The following is a 20697-nucleotide window of genomic DNA, read 5'->3' as shown; positions in this document are numbered from 1 at the left end:
GGTACGGACTTTTTGTCAAAAATGCCCATCAAAATTCTTATAGATCAGGCCTGCATAGAGCTTCCGTCAGGTCGGCGGGTTGCCTTCTTGTCGAGCCCTACCAAAGTGCGCACGGTTTGTGCGACGGTGCAGGCGCTGGCGACTCACACTGTACGGGTGCCCCCGGGATCGCAAATGTTAGTACCCCTTCGGTTCAGGAAGCCACTCGAGGTGGGTGCGGAGGCACAGGGGGTGCTGTTGGGGCCGTCAAACAGAGCCAGTAAGGGCCTCGACTTAGCGGTTGCTCAAACCATGGTGAGAGGGGACAGTGAGCCGTTCGTAATGGTCCTGAATACGGGGTCGCGGCCGGCCGTAATTGCGCAGGGAACGGTGCTGGCTCACGCCGCGCCGCTACCCGTTGAGGAACGGCTCGTGGCTCAAGCAGATTTCACTGTCAAGTCGCATCCTCAAAGTGATGAGGGGACTGAGTGGTTGGACTCGCTGTGTGCGGGTTCTGCTAACTTGTCCGGGGTGCAATTGGGAGCATTGAGGGGTTTGCTCATCGAGTTTGCTGACGTGTTCAGCAAACATAAGTACGATATCGGCTGCACTGACCTGTTGCGCCACCACATAGCTACAGGGGACGCGGCCCCTATTCGGCAGAATCCCTTCCGGCTCAGCCCGGCCGAGAAGGAACATGTGCAATCGGCGGTTAATGATATGTTGGCGGCAGATATCATTTCGCCCTCTTCTAGTCCGTGGGGTGCTCCTATTGTCCTAGTAAAGAAACAGGACGGGTCCTTGCGGTTTTGTGTCGATTTCCGCCGCTTAAACAAAATCTCGATGGCGGATGCGTATCCGCTCCCCAGGATGGATGAGTCGCTGGATGCCTTGGCGGGAGCGCAGTTTTTTTCCACACTCGATCTGCTTTCTGGATTTTGGCAATTGCCACTCGATAACGAGTCTAAACCTAAAACTGCTTTCCGGACACCTGGGGGCCTATTTGAATTCAACCGTTTGCCCATGGGCTTACATTCCGCTCCCGCCACGTTCCAGAGACTCATGGAATTGGTTTTGTCGGGGCTCCAATGGGATACCTGTTTGATTTATCTTGACGATATTATCGTCTTTAGTCGGACTTTCGAGGAGCACCTCCAGCGACTGAGAGCGGTGTTCCTCAGGATGCGTTCCGCTAAGCTTAAATTTAAACCGGCTAAATGTTTTCTGCTTCGGGAATCGGTCAGGTATTTGGGCCATATCGTGAGTCGTTCAGGGATCTCGACGGACCCTGCTAAGACGCATTGCGTCAGCTCATGGCCAACGCCAACCTCGGTCACGGAGGTTCGTAGTTTCATTGGTTTTGCCTCCTATTACCGTCGTTTTGTCAAGCAATTTGCCACCATAGCCAAGCCCCTGCACGCTTTGACGGCTAAGGGTGTGAGGTTTCACTGGGGGGCGGAAGAGGAGGCTGCGTTCTGCTCCCTCCGTGACGCTTTGGTGCAGGCTCCCCCCTTGTGTTACCCCGATTTCACACAACCGTTTTTGCTTGACACGGACGCCAGCAATACGGGTATCGGGGGGGTGCTCTCACAGGTGGTCGGGGGGGTTGAACGGGTGGTCGCCTACGGTAGTAGGGTTCTTTCCCCCGCAGAACAACGCTATTGCGTAACTCGTCGTGAATTGTTAGCCATTGTGTTTTTTACACAGCAATTCAGGCCGTATCTTTACGGCCGTCATTTTACGGTCCGGACGGACCATGCGGCTCTACAATACGCTATGCGCGTGGCACAGCCATCGGGCCAATTGTCCCGATGGTTGGAGGTCCTTCAAGACTACCAATTCACGACGATTTACCGCAAGGGGTTGCGGCACTCAAACGCGGACGCCTTGTCGCGGTTGCCGCCGTGCACGGACTGCACATGTTTGTTGGGATCAGCGCGGTGCAAACCCCCGGTCGCCGGCACCCCGGGAGTTGCGCTCGCCGCCACTGACACCCCGGGAGAGGACGCCCCCACGGGGAGGGATTCGCTGTTGTCGTTGCCCCTCATTGAGTGGGGCCGCCTCCAGATGTCCGACAGCTCCCTACTTACGCTGCGTCGGAAAGTTGGCGCTCCCGAAGAAGGGGAGGCGCGGGTCGGTTCCTGGGTGTGCAGGCAGGGCCTTTTGATGAGGTGGGACAACATGTCCCGGCGTCACGTGCTCGTTGTGCCTGTTGCTATGCGGGGTAGGGTTGTTCTGGCAGCTCATGAACGGCTCATGCATCTGGGTTTTCACAAAACGCTCGCCCTAATCCAGCGAGACTATTATTGGCCGGGGATGGGTAACGACGTGGCGAATATTCTTAAGGGATGCGTAGGGTGCGCAAAAAGGAAACCGCCACCATTGGCAGCTAATCCACCGCTGCAATCCATTCAGGTTTCGCGTATAAACGAATTGGTAGCGTTGGACATCTTGGGGCCCTTTCCGGTTACACCAAGGGGAAATAGGTTCCTGCTGGTTGGCGTGGAATACTTCACCCGATGGCCTATGGCATGGCCGCTCGCCAACCAGTCGGCTGCGGCGGTGGCGGACGCCTTTGTCCAGGGTTATGTGTTGGACAAGGGCGCCCCCGAACGCTTGCTGACGGATCAAGGGAAGAATTTTTCGAGCGTTTTGTTGCGCGAGGTGTGCGACCTGTTGGGTACAAAGAAAGTGCGTACTTCCCCCTACCACCCGCAGACTGACGGGATGGTTGAGCGTCTGAACAGGACGATTACGTCTATGTTGTGCCAACAGGTCTGCGACGATCAGGTTGATTGGGACTTACAGGTGCCGGGGGTACTCGCGGCCTATCGAATGGCCCCTCATGCGGCGACGGGGTTTTCCCCATTTTTTCTTATGTATGGGCGGGAGGCCGATCCGGCCATGGACGTCCAACTGGGGATTTCCCAGCCACGTGCAAAATCTAAATTGGCAGACCACATCAAATTTAATATCGCCAAATTGACTGAAGCGCGGGAGGCGGCAAGGTTGAATTCGCGGTCGCGGCAAATTGCAAACGAGAAATTGCATGAGCGGAGGGTGCATACGCATGATTGGAAACCAGGCGATAAGGCCTGGCTGCATTGTCCACATGCACCGTTGGCTACGTCCCCCAAGTTGTTGAGACCTTGGAGGGGACCGGTGGAAATTGTGCGGGTTGCACGACCCCAGAGTATACAGATTAAATGGGGGAAACGCCGTTGGTATGTGCACCCCTCCCGACTGAAGCCCTATGCGGCACCGTGTGACCCCGTTCTGTGCCGTGACGACCGGGCGTGTGATGTGACCGTCGACTCGGGGAGGGAGGTGTCGCAGGCTGATCCTCACGTGTCTCCACCTGACCCACCCCCAGGTGCCTCGGGCTTGACGGCTGCTGACCGTCGAGAGCCTGAACCCCGGGGCACGCACGAGTCCTCGATGCCTGGCCGATGTCTTCCTGAACCGCCGGCACCACCGGACGTTCAACCGCGTCTGGTGCCGTACGACGGACCGGCAAGGCGGACTCGGGCTAGGTCTCAACAATTTTCATGAAGACGGTTTTTTTGCTCTACACCGAGCTCGCCCGGTGTTCCCCTCTGCCGGGGTAATGTCCCGTTGTAGGGACGCTCGGAAGAAAAGGGGACACTGCACGAGTCGAAAGAAAAAAAAGAAAAAAAAAAAAAAAAAAAAAAAAAAATTTCCATTTTTTTTTTGCATACACATTGCTATTGTCACTCGCCGGTTTGTATATATTGTTCTATTGTCGCGGTGGCATTGGTTGAGGGTTGCGGATGGTAGTGTTCGCGTCGTGTTGTGTTGTTAGCTTGTTCTTGTTGTTGTGTTGTGTTACGGGGCACACAGGGGGGGTTTGTATATTTTTATAGCAGCCGGGGCGGCTGCGAGCTATGTGGTAGGGGGTGATGTAGTGGTGGTATTGACGTGCGCCGACTGTGACAGTGATGGATCACGGGGCGGCGCGGGGTGCGGGGTTGGGCACGCGTATGTGGGCGTGGTGTGGACGCGCGCGCCGGGAGTGACAGATGACGGGGCGGCGCGGAGTGAGTGGTGAGGCACGATGAGATGTGGGAAAAGAGGATCGTAGCCAGCGCCCGGCGATTGGTCGAATAAGTGGGTGCTCGCAGCGACGTCCGCAGGTGGGGTATAAAGGGGGACGCGCGAGAGCACTCGGGGAGAGTTACCCAGTTGAAGACCCGAAGACGGAGCTGAAGACTTAGTCGCCGAGTAGCTAAGTGGATGTTGGTCATCCGAGTAGCTCAGTGGCGTTAGTCGCCGAGTAGCTAAGTGGATGTTGGTCATCCGAGTAGCTCAGTGGCGTTAGTCGCCGAGTAGCTAAGTGGATGTTGGTCATCCGAGTAGCTCAGTGGCGTTAGTCGCCGAGTAGCTAAGTGGATGTTGGTCATCCGAGTAGCTCAGTGGGCGTTAGTCGCCAAGTAGCTAAGTGGGTGTTTGTCACCCGAGTACTAAGTGGATGTTGGTCATCCGAGTAGCCCAGTGGCGTTAGTCGCCGAGTAGCTAAGTGGATGTTGGTCATCCGAGTAGCTCAGTGGGCGTTAGTCGCCAAGTAGCTAAGTGGGTGTTTGTCACCCGAGTACTAAGTGGATGTTGGTCATCCGAGTAGCTCAGTGGGCGTTAGTCGCCAAGTAGCTAAGTGGGTGTTTGTCACCCGAGATACAAAGTAGGTGTTAGTCACCTGTAACCAAGTTTGATAAAATAAAGAGTGTGTTACCCGTGAAGTCGTCTCCTGCCGAGTTACTACATTACATTACCACTGCAGTACCGCCACTCTGCCACCCATCTCTTCGACTCGGGTTGCGTGCGAACGGGTTGCACGCGAACGGGTTGCGTGCGAACCCGTTGCGTGCAACCGATCCCTCGGGGTGCACATCCCGGCCAAGAAGACTCGACAGCCAGACACTTCTGCACAAACCATCGCCGGCATTGGAAATCTGCCCGGGACAATTTTTTTTTAAACGTGGGACGCAATTTATTTTTCAACCGTGTCTTCGCATGTAATCTTTATCACGATTCCTCCCTCACACCCACCAACCCCCCCACCCTCCGGGAAAAATTGATCGACGTCTTTGGCCGACCACGTCCACCGATTTCCCGTTGCGGGAAAGGGGAAGTTGTTTGATTTATGGAAAGTTAACGACGTCCGTCTGTGCCAGACAGCGGAGAAGTTCTTCGCTGTTTGGCAAAGTGCGTATTTTTTTTGCATGTCGTGGTTAACAACATCATCATCATCACAGGCCATCGCTCGCAACGAACTTCCAGAGAAAATTTCGATTTAAAGCTTTCGTGACTGCAGGGATTCATCTTCTTGGTTCTTTCGGTAAAGTCACGTAGAAGGGAAATAATAAAACAATAAAAATAAAACATAATAAAACACAATTCTCACGACGTTTCCGCCACAACGCAAGCAACCGTCCTCAGGTGAAGAACCGGTCTGTCGGAAAGACATCGTCTGAATGGTGTCCGTCAAGTGTACGCGAGTGTGGGTCAGTGGTTAGCGCGCTGCGCTGCGAAACACGACGACCCGAATCCGACTCCTGGTCACAACGAACATCAGTGGAGAGTGGACCGCTGTCAATGCACCGCGCGCCATGCAACACATGGTGTTGGTGACGGCAATGCACCACGTGCCATGCCTTTCCCATGGCAGCTTCACACACTGGCGTCCAACGATGTCAATGCACGTAGACGAACACTGCCCATAGGCTTAGCGCCGCAACTCCCGTTAGCACGTTCGGCTACGTACGGTGCGAAAGAAGTTCAACGTACACACTTACAGACTGCCCATCGACTAAGACTGCCCATAGACTCAGTGCTGCACCTCTGATTAGCACGGATGGCTACATAGGGCGCGGAAGAAGTTCAAAATACACACTTACAGAAACTGCCGCCCACAGGCTAACACTACCCATTGATTCAGCACTGCACCTCCCATTAGCACGGTTGGCCACGTACCGGTGCAAAATAAGTTCAAAGTACGCACTTACATACAAACAGCTGGGAAATGACCCCCCACCCGCGTCCCCCGCCACCCGTGCCTCCTAAACAAAAAATGACATTTGCAAGCCTCCACCATAAAACAAAAAATTTCATTTTTTTGTCTTTCCAAGAGCTTCCCCCCCCCACCCCCCACCCCATGTTTCTAATTTGCCATTTATGAGCCCCGATCAATTCCGTCAAAAGAGGCTTTGCCTTGTTTACTGCGCCTCGCAATCGACCGACCCAACGACTGTTTCTCTCCCCGTCCGAGCCGCCCACGGCTCCACTTTCATCGCTACCCCCCCCACCACCCCCCCCGGACAGGACAGACGGATTGGTTTGAAGGGGAGCGGCGGTGGGAGCGGTGGCAGTCCGTCATAGACACTGGACATCCGTGTCGGGGCCAGCTCCGAGCACCGCCCGCTGGCGAAGGGAAACCCTCCGCCAAGAAGGCACGCGGCCGACTCGTCCAGACGGAGAGTAAAGACACGTTCATGAACTAAACTGAGATATTGGGTTTTTGGTATTTTGCCAGGTATGGCCCCTCGCTGAGCTACGGAGGGGACTTTTTCAGAAGCGACCTGGTCCATCACGAACGATGGCACAGCCAGGTGGCTCGTCACCGTCGCGTGGAAAATTAACGGCGGCCAAAGAATCTAAACGCGTGGCGTTGAGTCTAAACGTGGAGGGGAAAACCGGAGGACCCGCAGAAAAATCCACGTGGCCACGGGGAGAGAGAGAGACACTGCAAACTCCAAATATACAGCAGCAGGCGTCAGGGTCAGGATTGAACCAACGACCTCCTGCGTACCGGGCGAGGTAGTTAACATCTCATCACAGGGGAGAGAGACACGCAAACTCCAAATATACAGCAGGCGTCAGGGTCAGGATTGAACCCACGACCTCCTGCGTACCGGGCGAGGTAGTTAACATCTCATCACAGGGGAGAGAGACACGCAAACTCCAAATATACAGCAGCAGGCGTCAGGGTTGGGATTGAACCCACGACCTCCTGCGTACCGGGCGAGGTAGTCAACATCTCCCCTGCCTTCACCGTAGCCTCTGTACAAATAGCAGTTGCTTGTGGTAGGGTATAGTGTAGGCACTGTCAACTGGGGGCCCCTTCCACCAGCAGTCGTGTGAGCAAGCAGCTGCAGGGCTGCGTTTTTACCTTACAGGAGCGGGGGTGGCGGTGCAGTGTTAACGCGCGTGCCTCGCAGCAAGAAGCTCCGCAGTTCGATTCCGGACTCGGGTGACTTTCTGTGTGGAGTTTGTATGTTCTCCCCCTGCTCTGCAGTGTGTGAGTGTGGGTGAGTGGTGCGTGTATGTTCTCTCCCTGTTCTGCAGTGTGTGAGTGAGTGAGTGGAGTTTGTGTGTTCTCCCCCTGTTCTACAGAGTGAGTGGAGTGTGTAAGATCTCGCCCTGTTCTACAGAGTGAGTGAGTGGAGTTTGTGTGATCTCCGCCTGTTCTGCAGAGTGAGTGAGTGGAGTTTGTATGATCTCCCCCTGTTCTGCGTGGGCTTCCCCCCAGTTCTCCGCTTTCCTCCAGACAGCTATAACCACAACAACAACAATAAACTCCATGCAATGCAACTGGTCTCCACCTAAGCATACAACTTTAAAAGGTCACCTGGCAAATCACTCAATCGGCATTCACAATATTTATTCATACCGGAGGAATCCGATGAGCCATGAAGCTCTTTTATAACAAATGTCTAGTAGGGACACGCGGTCAAAGCGTTACAACAACAAACACAATAAAATAAAATAAATAATTTTATAAAATAAATTATTTTATTTTATAAAATAAAATTATTTTATTGTATAAAATATAATTATTTTATTTTCTACCTACGTGACTTTACCGAAAGAACCAAACAGTATGGATTCCTGCAGTCACGAAAGCTTCAAATCAACAAACACAATACAACACAAACACAACAGTAGTGCAAAGCAGCAGCAGCACCCTCCTGACTGTGAGTGGTGAGATGTTAACTACCTCACCTGGTATGCAGGAGGTCGTGGGTTCGATCTCAACCCTGACGCTTGCTGTATATTTGGAGCTTGCAGTGTCTCTCTCTCTCTCTCCACTGGTTGCGTGGACTTTCCTCCGGGTCCTCTGGTCTTTCCTCCGCATTTAGAATCAACGTCACGCGCTTCAAGTATTTGGCCGACGCTATAAATTTCCACCCGATGACGATAATCAACTTCATCGAGCTATCATCTGCCATGGCCAGCGAGGCTTTACCTAGTAAAATAATAATAAAACATTCGAGCGGTTTTAGTTTCGTTTTTCAACGGGCGTCACACCTTTCGCTACTCCAGTAACATGGCCATGCAGTCGTTGAATATCTCTCCCTCTCCATCCATGCCTCCGAACACCAGGCAGAGGGACGCGGTGCAGCCGGCGGTGCCGCCGGGGTCTCCGATCACCGATGCCGGGACCCGACCAGCGCCGGCAGCGGCGACGACGTCCGGGCCGTGCAGCGGCGCGACGCCGGTCGCTCCGCTGGGAGCGGACGATGGGGAAGCGGCACGCTCCGTCTCGTCGGGTGAGCGGCGTGGGGCCGACTCGGACTGACCAGCAGCGTCACGAGGAGGAGGATGAGGAGGATGAGGAGGTGATGAGGCTCCGGCAACAGCAGCAGCTGCGTCTTGGGGTAGTTCTGGTGAGTCCTACGGATTGGGCGGACGGACGTGTTTGTCAAATGGGCGGCTGTCACCTTTTGAAAATTAACGTAAGTATTAAACCAACTCAAACTTCAAACTATGTCTTACTTTAGCAGGTAAGGCCCACTGAGCTGTGTAGCTGTTTTTCAAAAACGACCTGGCCACAAATGATAGCTCTACAAAGTGGCTTAGCACGTGGAGATTTATAGAAGCCCAATAATCGAGATGCACGTTTATTCTAAATGGGGAAATAAAAAATCCGGAGGACCCGGGGAAAAATTCACGGAACCACGGGAAGAGTTTCCAAGCGTCAAGGTCAGGATCGAACCCATGACCCTCCTGTATACCAGACGAGGAAGATCTCACCATCACCGAGTCCAAATACTCTTTTTCAAGAGGGTCCTGCAAAACTGAGATGTTTGGCAACATTTAATTTGTAAGGCGTGCTCTTGAAAGTGGGAGGAAACCCACCATGCGTATGAATGGTTAACTCTTCAGAGATCCACACGAATGGGTTCTCAAACACACGTGTTGTACTGCCATCTCCTAGCCACCTCGCAGCCCCAGGAGAGAGCGTGGAGGGGAGTGGAGTGAGATGAGAGGGGAGAGGCAGGAGAGAGCGTGGAGGGGAGTGGAGTGAGATGAGAGGGGAGAGGCAGGAGAGAGCGTGGAGGGGAGTGGAGTGAGATGAGAGGCAGGAGAAAGCGTGGAGGGGAGTGGAGTGAGATGAGAGGGGAGAGGCAGGAGAGAGCGTGGAGGGGAGTGGAGTGAGATGAGAGGGGAGAGGTAGGAGAGTGCGTGGAGGGGAGTGGAGTGAGATGAGAGGGGAGAGGCAGGAGAGTGCGTGGAGGGGAGTGGAGTGAGATGAGAGGGGAGAGGTAGGAGAGTGCGTGGAGGGGAGTGGAGTGAGATGAGAGGGGAGAGGCAGGAGAGTGCGTGGAGGGGAGTGGAGTGAGATGAGAGGGGAGAGGCAGGAGAGTGCGTGGAGGGGAGTGGAGTGAGATGAGAGGGGAGAGGCAGGAGAGAGCGTGGAGGGGAGTGTAGTGAGATGAGGGGGGAGAGGCAGGAGAGTGCGTGGAGGGGAGTGGAGTGAGATGAGAGGGGAGAGGTAGGAGAGTGCGTGGAGGGGAGTGGAGTGAGATGAGAGGGGAGAGGCAGGAGAGTGCATGGAGGGGAGTGGAGTGAGATGAGAGGGGAGAGGCAGGACAGAGCGTGGAGGGGAGTGGAGTGAGATGAGAGGGGAGGCAGGACAGAGCGTGGAGGGGAGTATCGTGAAAGCCTACGGAGGATGGTGCTGAGTAGCGCAATCGTGCAATTGACCTGGGGTCATCGCGGAGCCTTGCGAGCGTGCACTCGGCCTTGCCTGCGCACGGGACAGCTGTGCAGCGCGTGTGTCGTTGTCGTACCGGCCTGAGACGGGTGACCCAGGGGATGACACACATGGCATGGTCGAGTCGTGGGGCCGGGGGTGGACAGTTCAGCTTCACCAGCGTCCACCGCTGCTTATCTGCCAACAACGTACATAAAACCGTCCATCGCAAGCGTCCATCACAAGCGCCCATCACAACAACTGTTCATCACAAGCGCCCATCAATTCACGCATGAAGGTCAAAGCAACCTAGCCACAAGTGATAGCACAACGAAGTGGCTTATCGCGTGGAAATTTATAACAGCAATACTTTAAACGCGTGCTATTGATTCTGAATGTGGAGGGAAATACCGGAGGACCTGGTGAAAAATCCACGCGACCACGGGGAGAGAGAGACACACGAAAACTCCAAATATACAGCAGGCATCAGGGGCGGAATCGAACCCACGACCTCCTGTACCCCAGGCGAGGTAGTTAACATCTCGCCACCGCCGCGCCCTTATACACAAAACGTACGTACACGCGTGTGCACGGGTCCATCCCACATGCCCATGTATCTGTGTGCTAGTGTGCCTGCGTGCCAGCGTGCCAGCATGCGTGCCAGCGTGAGTGCCAGGGTGTGTGCGTGCGTGCCAGCGTGCGTGCGTGCCAGCGTGCGTGTCGGTGTGCGTGTCAGCGTGCGTGCCAGCGTGCGTGCCAGCGTGCGTGCCAGCGTGCATGCGTGTGTGCCAGCGTGCGTGCGTGCCAGTGTGTGTGCGTGCGTGCCAGCGTGCGTGCGTGCCAGTGTGTGCCAGCGTGTGTGCGTGCGTGCCAGCGTGTGTGCCAGCGTGTGTGCGTGTGTGCCAGCGTGTGTGCGTGTGTGCGTGCCAGTGTGTGTGCGTGCGTGCCAGCGTGTGTGCCAGCGTGTGTGCGTGCGTGCCAGCGTGCGTGCCAGCGTGCGCTAGTCACTCACCGACGTGGAACTTGTAGGCGCAGCTCAGGGCCCCCGTGGGGCCCAGGCCCCCGAACGTGAAGAGGAACCTGCCGTGGGCCAGGGCGGCGTGCGCGGCGCGGCCCGACGGGACGTCCCCACGGCAACGCACCTTCTCCCAGCGCAGGGCCGCTGTGGGCCGGGGCAGGCACGACAAAGCGCGCGTCATCACGTGGTCGTGCCGCCCGTTGGCGCAGTAGGGGGCACAGGTGGTGCATCAGCCAGTCATCTCGGTCATCTCGGTCATCTCGGTCATCTCAGTCAGTCGACCCGTGGCACCTGCTGGGTCTGCCCCGTGACCTCCTGCCAGCGGGCGTTCGACACTTCACGTGGCCTCAAGGTGCACATGGCCTGGCACAAGCCTCGTGGTGACGTCACCGCCACTTAGTGGCGAATGGCGGTTGTTGTTGTGCTGCCCGTTGTTGTTGTTGTGCACGGCTGCGTGGGTTTACACGGTTGTGCCGTTGCGAGTCTCTCCATTGTGTATTCCGGTTGTGCCGCCTGTTGTTGTTGTACCGTACGTACCCAACCGTGCTAAACAGAAATAGCAGTTCAAAAGAAATGAGATTTGAATCGAGATGTAAAAGTGCATTAGCTCCAACGGCGTCCTAATATCTTGGAAGAGAATTCCAAACAGCCACAACGTATCTCCGTCGTGTGTCCGGGTCGTGCCACCTGTTGTCATTGTTGTCGTTGTTGTTGTGTATACAACTGTGTGTGTTTACCGAACATCCCAATGCTGCAAAGTTAACCGCAAATGTTACTCGGGGGTGGTGGGGGGGGGTGACAAAATGGTGACGGACGAGCTGACGACGATCGCCGCCGGCGACGATGACTACGACGGCAGCGAAGATTTCGCCACGAATCGGGAATGAGTCCGCTCGCAAAGACCCGGGCGCCCCCTAGCGTGCACACGGCATGGACAGGCGAGGGCCACAGCAGAGGTCGCAACCGGGTACCCGATACCCGTACCCTACCCGATACCCGGCTACCCGTACCCGGCCGGGTACGGGTAGCCGTTTGCGACCCTGGTGCAGCCGGGTACGGGTAGGCCGTGAGTCACTGGTGAGTCACCGTTTGTCACTCATTTCCCAACGTCTTGTCTCTTCTCACAATTCGAGTTCCTAGAATCAACCCACCCGCGCCTGCAACATGGCTTCATCCCAGAGGTCGCAATAAGGTACCCGATACCCGTATCCTACCCGTACTCCAAATACACAGCAGCAGGCGTCACGGTCTGGATCGAACCTACGACCTCCTGTACACCAGGCGAGGTAGTAAACATCTCCTAGCCACCACGGTGCCCCTAGTATGTATTACGTTGAACTTCTTTCGAACATTCCGTAGCCAACCGTACTCATCGGCGGTGCCAAGTGTTAACAAATGAGTCTCAAGAGAGGCCCTCTTCGCGCGGCGTTAGTAGCCGCGACTCGGCTCCCATGTCCGGCACGCTCACCGGTGTCCAGCACGTGGAGGTCAGAGAGGAAGTCGGAGCCGTCCATGCCGGCGTGCACGTAAAGCCGAGCGCCGACGCACGCCACCGCGTGGCCGTGCCGCGGTGATGGGGCCGCGCCGCTGGTCTCGGGGCACGACCAGCGCCGGTTCACTGCGCGGGACAGAACGGTACGCGTCGCTACCGTACACGCACCGCAGTGGTGGTTCTCCACAGAAGCCGAGCTTGACACCGCTGGTACCGGTCATCGGCAAGTCCACTCAGCTCCACATACTCCCTGTACCGCATCAGCTCCGTCTCTTCTCCAGCTCGTGCCACTCACTCACCCACCCACTCATCAAACTCACTCATCCGCTCACTCACTTACTCATCCACTCACTCACACACTTATTCATCCACTCACTCACACACTCACTTACTCATCCACTCACTCACACACTCACTCATCAGTCCACCTTTTCTCCAGCCCATCCCGCTCACTCACCCACTCATCAACCCATCTGTTCTCTAGTCCGTGCTGCACCCATTTATCCCCCTCCATCTGGCCAAACAGAAGCTGCTTGGACATGCGGTGGCTGGCCAACGCAGCCTCGCCTGCCGTTGGAGCTCACTGATTATGGGACCAAGTCCAGATCTTTCAAGGATCTGTAAATGCCTCACACTGTAATCGAGTCTGGTTCAAACCAGGATTGATCATAAAAGCAGGGCCAGCCTGAATGTTTCAAGCAGCCGGTGCGGGTGTTCCAGTCGGAGTCCACGTTTCACAAGCGTAGAGAAGAGATGGCGAGACTGTGTAGTGTCAGAGAAGAGCCTAGTCTTCATTTGCAGCGACAGGCTAAGCAGTTTCCACACAGCCGTTACTTACGCAGCCAATGAGAAGATAATGCCACTTGGCAGATTCAAAGTGCCATCTCCGCTGCCAAACCGGAACCCGTCGTGAGCGCGCTGCCACGAATATGGGAATTGTTCCACTCTCTCCACAAGCGCTCCATTGCAGCAACAAGATAAAGACAAAGATACCCGCCCCTCCGTATAGGCTTAACAGACAGTTGCGGCAAGTGCTTCTTAGCGAGTCACACCTATGAAGGCCGGCACGGCACGCGAGGGGGTGGGTGGCCAGCACCACGTCCGGCCGCGCCTATCCATACACACAGACTCAAGTACTACTCGTTTCAGGCTGAGTCGACCTCGTGTGGGGGGGTACACTCACCAGAGTCGAAGGCGTAGAGGCGGGCGTCCCTGACGGCGCTCGCCCCGTGCGCTCCGCCCCCCACGACGTACAGCGTGCCCCCCACCGCCGCCGCACCGCTGTGGTACGTGCGGGGGCAGGGGGGGGTGCCCCCCACTGGGGGGCTCTCCCACCTGCGTTGCTCTGACAAACACAGAGACGCCCCCCCAAACCCGGCCGCCCCCATTCAAACCTGGTTACCGCGTCGCGCGCTTTCGGACGCGCTGCTGTGGCCGTCTGGAACGCTCTTCCGTTTGATATTAGGAAGCCACTGGAGCTATGATGCACTTTTAAATCGTCGTCTAGATTAACAAAGTCATTACTTTAAAACTACTTTTTGTGTTTAGTTTGTTGTCATTCCCCCGCACCTCCGATTAGGAGGGTTGTCTACGTATGGTGCGAAAGAAGTTCAACATACGTACGTAGCAATATTTTGGAACAACCCTGTTTCCTCCCTTAACATTGTAACTCTGCCTTCAAATAATATCCTGAAGCATAATGAGTGCTGGATACAACTGCATTTGCAAATGTGATTTGTAACTTTCATCCTTACCAATGTATGGATATTGAACATACATACGTTTCATATTAAGAGTTATAAGCCATTCATTTTTGGTTTCGACCACGTAATGATCTGACCAAATTTGCGTCGTCAAGACCCTCCCCACTATGCCAGGCGACCGCGTTACGCGAAGGGGCGACTCACCCAAATCCAACCGCTGAACACAATTCCTGTTGCCCGTACGATCGGCTCCGCCAAAGACCCACAGCCCAGCGGAGCTGCTACTCGTGAGCGATGGAGGAGGAGGAGGAGGGCTCTCTGTGGAGCCGCGAGGGCTTCCATCCAAAGCCGCCTCGGCGCCACTTGCGCGCCCGCCACCGCCTTCCGGGGTGGAACTATTTCCATCGGCGGAACTACTTTCAGCGAGGGGGGCGGAGGGAGAGATGAAGGCGGCGTGTTCGTAGCGCGGCTGCAGGCCGCGCCAGTCGGGGGTACGCCACTCGTAGGTATCTACACGCGCGCAGAGAGACACACACGCACACAAAGACAAAGATCATCTATATTGCCTGTAACAAACTGTTGGGGCAAGTGCTGTTAGCGAGGACCTATGAAGGCCGGCACGGCACACGAGAGGGTGGGTGGCCAGCACCACGCCCGGGTCCCTTCATGACGGTAGTCAAATGCTCGATACGTGGAGGGAAAAACCGGAGGACCCGGAGAAAAATCCACGCGACCACAGGGAGAGAAAGGGAGAGAGAGAGATGCAAACTCCAAATATACAGCAGGCGTCAGGGTCGGGATCGAACCTACGACCTCCTGTACACCAGGCGAGGTAGTAAACATCTCCTAGCCACCACGGTGCCCCTAGTATGTATTACGTTGAACTTCTTTAGAACATTACGTAGCCAACCGTACTCATCGGAGGTGTCAAGTGTTAACGGATGAGTCTTAAGAGAGACCCAGGGAATGGTCGGGATCAATGTTTAAACACATCACCAGGTGCTCATTTGCGGCAAAGTTCACCTGGAGAGGCCCAGGATCGGTTCATATATTGGTCACGGATGTTGGCCATGAGCGGGAATCGAACCCGGGTCACGGGGTTCGCAGCGCAGCGCGCTAACCGCAGCGCGCTAACCGCAACGCTACGGCTCCGCACACCACAACGCCACACGCACACACAAATACGCGCGTGAGCGCACCCAGGTCCAGGACCACCGTGTGCTTGAAGCTGGCCTCGGGATTGGCTCCGCCGACGATCAGCACCCGTCCCATCGCTCCGCCCCGAGAGCCCGCCAGGTGCGTGCAGGTGTGGCCCACGGTGACGGGGGGCGGTTGGCCACGTGGGGCTAACACGTACCTGCCCCACGGCCAGATGGGGAGGGGAGGGGACGCACACACACACACACGTACACGCTGCGTATATACACGATTATACGTACACGTACGAAACACACACACACACACGCGTATACGTACACCCCCGGCCGGCCGCCCCCCAACGCCGCTTTCAGATGCGCTTCTGCGGCCGTCTGGAACGCTCTTCCTTCCGATGTCAGGAAGCCGCTGGAGCTACGCACTTTTTAAATAATTTGGATTAAGAACTAATTTCTTGAGAACTGCTTTTTGTGTTGAGTTTGTTGTCCTTCCCCCGCATCTCCGATTAGAACAGTTGACTACGTAAGGAGCCAAAGAAGCTCTACATCTTCCTTGCCTGGTATGCAGAAGGTCAGGGGTTCGATCCCGACCCTGACGGCTTTATATTTGGATTTTGCACCTTCTCCCCGTGGCCGCGTGGATGTCTCTCTCCGGGTCCTCCAATTGTTTTCCCTCCACATGTATAAACACGTGTTCCGACTACTTAGATTATTTTGGCTGCTATAAATTTCCAAGCGATTAGCCACTTCGTTGAGCTATCATTTGTGGCCAGGTCGCTTCTGAAAAAGGAGCTCATAGCTCAGTGGGCCTTACCTGCTAAAATAAAAAAAATTGTTGAGTCTCATTCTTCATTTTTTTGGTGATTTTATAACCTTTTCTATACTTTGCCACTCCTATCGTGTTTTTTGTAGTCATACCTCGGTATACGACCGCTTTGAAATACGTAGAATTTGTTATACGTCGTGTTTTGACGAGAGAGAAATGTCTTGAGATACGACGTGTTGCTTGGGATACGACGCGCTTGCTATCGACTCCTCTCAGCAAAGTAAAGTGATGTTAAATTGTATTTTATTTCAATTTATTTTAATTTATTCACGCATTTATTTTAATTTATGTATGCATTTGAGTAATACGTAGTGTCTAAATTATTTTATACAACCCCATTAATGTATAATATGCCAAAAAAATAACATTTCTTATACTCTGGAACGGATTATTTCCATTTCCTTTATTTCTTATGGGAAAATCCGTTTGGTATACGTCATTTTCGGTATAAGTCCTACCTTCTGGAACGAATAAACGACGTATATCGATTTACCACTGTAATTGTGATTGTTGTTGTAACTTTCTGACCCCATGCACCTACTGGACATGTGTGAAAAAAAGAGCATTATAGCTCATCGGATTCCTCCTCCGGTATAAATACACATTCTGATTCTGATTGAACGCACCGGGTGAACTCAAGCGATAACAAACCGTTAAATGCTTTTACGGGTGACACTTTAATTAGGTTGGACGTGCCCACTAGTGCAGGTTCTTAACGACACAAATTTTGGTCAGATCGTTACGGTGGGCTAACATCTCAAAAATCAATTATGAATCAGGATATTTCATTTGTCCGGGGGATCAAAACAATCGTCTGGAACAAAAATACATTATTTCCAATACAAGTAAAACTGTTCATCCACGTTATCATTTCATTGTAATTCTCTCATCCTAATTTATTGAAATCAAAAATTGTATTCGCCCATTGCGGTCGGGATCGCATTAAAAAAAATGCGCGCCCCAAAGTTGGGTCAACGGGCACCCATGGGTTGTACTGTGCGAAAGCAGTTCAACGTGGTGGCTATGAATGAATGCCTCCTTACCAAAGTCCCGGCTTTGGGATGTCACCAGGCTCCAGGATGGCATGCAAATCCATGATTCCTGATCTTCCAGCACTCGCTGCCTGCGAAATGAAAACACCACGAGCTTCCGACCACTTCATTCAGGAAAAAACAAAATTTACGAGCACAGGACGCATTACCTGCTAGGTAACCGGGTAGTTATTAGTGGCATTCAACGGAGGAAACCCCATGCAGAAGACGGGGAGAACATACAAACTCCACTCACTCATACACGCTCACACATTCTCTCTCACATTCACAAAAGAGGCCCCGCATATCACCTTCACAGACTGTTGGGGCAAGCGCTGTTAGGGAATAGCAGCAGCACCTATGAAGGCCGGCACTGTGGCACAAGAGGGTTGTGGGTGGCCAACAACACGCCCGGCCGCCTTTGTCTCCCCAATGGTGATGTTTACACACCACACCTGGTGTGTAAACGTCAGGTACACACCAGGTGTGTGAGACACATCAAGACAAAGATCCCTCACGTAACAACACTGTTGGGGCTAATTCTGCTGGAGAGTAGCACCTGTGAAGGCCGGGATGACACACGAGGCCTGCACCACACGCACACATCTATACACAAAGATCCCCCTATAGCCTCAACACTGTTGAGGGCAAGTGCTGTTAGCGAGCAGCAACAGCTCCTATGAAGGCCGGCACTGTGGCACACGAGGAAGGGGTGGGTGGCCAGCACCACACACACACACATCTACACACAAAGCCAGCACCACGCCCGTCCGCCTTTGTCTCCCTCGAGTGGCGATGTTGACGCAACGCAGCAAGGCACTTCATGCGAAGGCCCCAGGGACGGGTTCATCGAGCCCGCTGCTTGTGATACGTTTGGCAGGAAAATTGAATCGCTGAGAATAAAATGATGATGTCCCTGCATATACAAGCACAATAAGCATTCTTAATAAAGACCATCTGCTACGCACAGAGGTCGCCCATCCGAGCACTGACCAGTGCTCCAACCGGCTTAGAATAAAATCTTGACTTAAAGCTTTCGTGAAACGCAGGAATTCACACTCTTTATCACAAATTGGTACCTATTTTAACGGCCCCCGCTCCCCCCAGGAGACAACACGTACGGTCCCGTGCGTGTGAATCGCCGGCTTCAATGAGCGCCACGCGTCAACACGCGCTGGTGTTAGAGAGGCAAGCGATAGCGACTAAAACTCAATAAAGTAAAAGTTAAATGCTTAAGCGACAAATAAGCGTGGCGGTGCATCACAAATGTGACGATCACGGAGCGGAGGGGGTGGAGCCGAGATAAGACGACGCCTCCGATTGGTCCGTCGATTACCGAGTGACGATGTAACGGCGAATACGATTGGTTGTTAAGCGGAGACGTCAGATAGATACGGACGCCGGAACTTTGTAACGTTATCTTCTTGGTTCTTTCGGTAAAGTCACGTAGAAGGGAAATAATAAAATAATAAAAATAAAACATTATATAATAATATAATATAATAAAATAAAGCTAAAATAATAAAATAAAATAGTATTATTATATAATAAAATAATTATATTACATAATTATTTTTCGATTTTAAACTTTCGTGACTGCAGGGATTTATCTTCTTGGTTCTTTCGGTAAAGTCACGTAGAAGGTAAAATAATATGAATAAAACATAAGAAAATAATTCTCACGACGTTTCGTCCACAACGCAAGCAGCCGTCCTCAGGTGGAGAACAGGTCTGTCGAGTAGACAGCGTCTGAATGACACGCCCCAGGCTTGGAGCGACTATTTAAGCTGCTGGGATGGAGGGGGAAGAGCGCCTTGACAAAATAATTTGCATATCAAGAGAAATTTAGCATATTTATGGGAAAAGTCACGTAGAAGGGACTATATTATTTAAATTTCCCAGGTGTAAGACCCCACTGAGCTTTGTAACTCTTTAACAGAAGCTGACCCTGCCTGTGTATATATTACATATTATAAACTATATCACTTTTCATAACATACGTTTTTTTTATTCTTGGTTCTTTCTGTAAAGTCACGTAGAAGGAAAATAATAAAATAATAAAAATAAAACATAATAAAATACAATTCTCACGACGTTTCGGCCACAACGCAAGCAGCCGTCCTCAGGTGGAGAACAGGTCTGTCGAGAAGACAGCGTCTGAATGACACGCCCCAGGCTTGGAGCGACTATTTAAGCTGCTGGGTTGGAGGGGGGAAGAGCGCCTTGACAAAATAATTTGCATATCAAGAGGAATTTAGCATATTTATGGGAAATGCAGATATGCGATTAGTACTACTTGTGAAATGCGTAGGAGGTTTGGCGAGGGGTTTAATGTCATTATGCCCAGAGGTGGGACAAAGTCATTGTTATGCAAGTCCAAGTCGAGTCGCAAGTCATCAAATTCATGACTCGAGTCTGACTCGAGTCCAAGTCACATGACTCGAGTCCACACCTCTGATTATGCCCGTGCATTATGCAGGATTAGCAGTATCAAAGGGAGGGAGTAAGGTTAGAATTAATAAAGGGAAGGAATGTTAATAATTTGGCGCCGCAGCAACTAATATGCTTATAGACTATACATTGTAATATTACACTATGTTTATTGTACCCACCCAACTGTATACCACACTGCTCTATATTCACTATACAATTACGATACCAAATATTACCTCATACATTGTATTAAACATTACACTTTAATACTATTTATTATTATACAATCTGCTATACACTATACCATTGACCGTCGCGTGAAAGGTACTAAGAGGAAGCAACGAAATATGTCAATGGGAGAGTGGTGTTAGGAAACTTGCAGCGGAGCAAAGAATCCATTCCCTGCGGAGAATACAAGATAAATAGTCAATGGCAGTCAGTGGAACGCGGTCTGAAAGTCACCGTAAACGTGAACACAATCAGTTAAGATCCGAAATGATTCATTACGTCCTTCCAATGATTGCTGAGCCAGAATCCATCTTCTCGGTTGAAATTGTCTCTGTGTTTGTATATGTGGATCGCCTCATGAACGAATCTCTCATGGTAGCCAGATGGCTTGCAGAGAACCTTTGTCTTGGAGAAGTCAATGTCATGTGAGCCCACTGAATTGTAACAGTGATCTGCCACGGCTGAGGTGTTTGTCCTACCGTGTTTCAAGTCCGTGAACATAAAGCAGTCTTGGTGGCGGGTTGAACGACACATTTATATTTAACCCAATAAAAACCTGTATTATGAATGGCCAGGTATTGATTGTTATTTGATTATTGGAATTGATCAAATTTGTAAATTCTAGATTTGAAGCTTTCGTGACTGCAATGATTCATATTCTTAGGTTTTTTCGGTAAATTCACGTAGGTAAAAATTTTAAATTAATAAAAGTAAACTAAAAAATAAAAAATAATAAAATTAAAATCACGACGTTTCAGAGGCAACACAAGCTTACTTGATAAAGCTGTCGTGCTGTGACGGTTCCACCTGAAGACGGAAGCTTGTGTTGCCTCCGAAACGTC

The 20697-nt window shown here is 52.6% G+C and overlaps 1 protein-coding gene across 4 annotated transcripts; it reads right to left on the bottom strand.

Moving 5' to 3' along the window:
• Positions 1-6140: 6140 nt before the first annotated feature.
• Positions 6141-20642, bottom strand: LOC144951164 (uncharacterized). 4 transcript variants are annotated; one of them, XM_078881301.1, is made up of 9 exons: positions 20631-20642; positions 17207-17286; positions 15383-15540; positions 14388-14693; positions 13664-13825; positions 12457-12606; positions 10983-11132; positions 10068-10168; positions 6141-8667 (listed from the first exon to the last, which is right to left on the bottom strand). In XM_078881301.1, the coding sequence occupies exons 2-9, from the start codon at positions 17257-17259 to the stop codon at positions 8308-8310; spliced, it is 1440 nt and encodes a 479-aa protein (XP_078737427.1). In that variant the 5' UTR covers positions 17260-17286; positions 20631-20642; the 3' UTR covers positions 6141-8307. The 4 variants fall into 4 exon arrangements, with proteins under 4 accessions (XP_078737427.1, XP_078737423.1, XP_078737422.1 ...); XM_078881297.1 differs by lacking the exon at positions 20631-20642 and adding an exon at positions 18274-18482 and having other exon boundaries at positions 17207-17309; XM_078881296.1 differs by lacking the exon at positions 20631-20642 and adding an exon at positions 18274-18482.
• Between the last annotated feature and the right edge of the window lie 55 nt (positions 20643-20697).

Source organism: Lampetra fluviatilis, chromosome 61 (assembly GCF_964198595.1).
Source record: "Lampetra fluviatilis chromosome 61, kcLamFluv1.1, whole genome shotgun sequence".
NCBI lineage: Eukaryota > Metazoa > Chordata > Hyperoartia > Petromyzontiformes > Petromyzontidae > Lampetra > Lampetra fluviatilis.
The sequence above is the reverse complement of the archived record's forward strand: the minus strand, read 5'-3'. Positions and strand labels throughout refer to the sequence as shown.

Coding starts and splice junctions, on each gene's coding strand:
- LOC144951164 (XM_078881301.1), bottom strand. CDS start 17,259: ATGGATTTGCATGCCATCCTGGAGCCTGGTGACATCCCAAAGCCGGGA. Junction 14,694..15,382: donor CACGGTGGTCCTGGACCTGG/GTGCGCTCACGC, acceptor GCGCGCGTGTAG/ATACCTACGAGTGGCGTACC. Junction 11,133..12,456: donor CCTCCACGTGCTGGACACCG/GTGAGCGTGCCG, acceptor CCCGGCCCACAG/CGGCCCTGCGCTGGGAGAAG.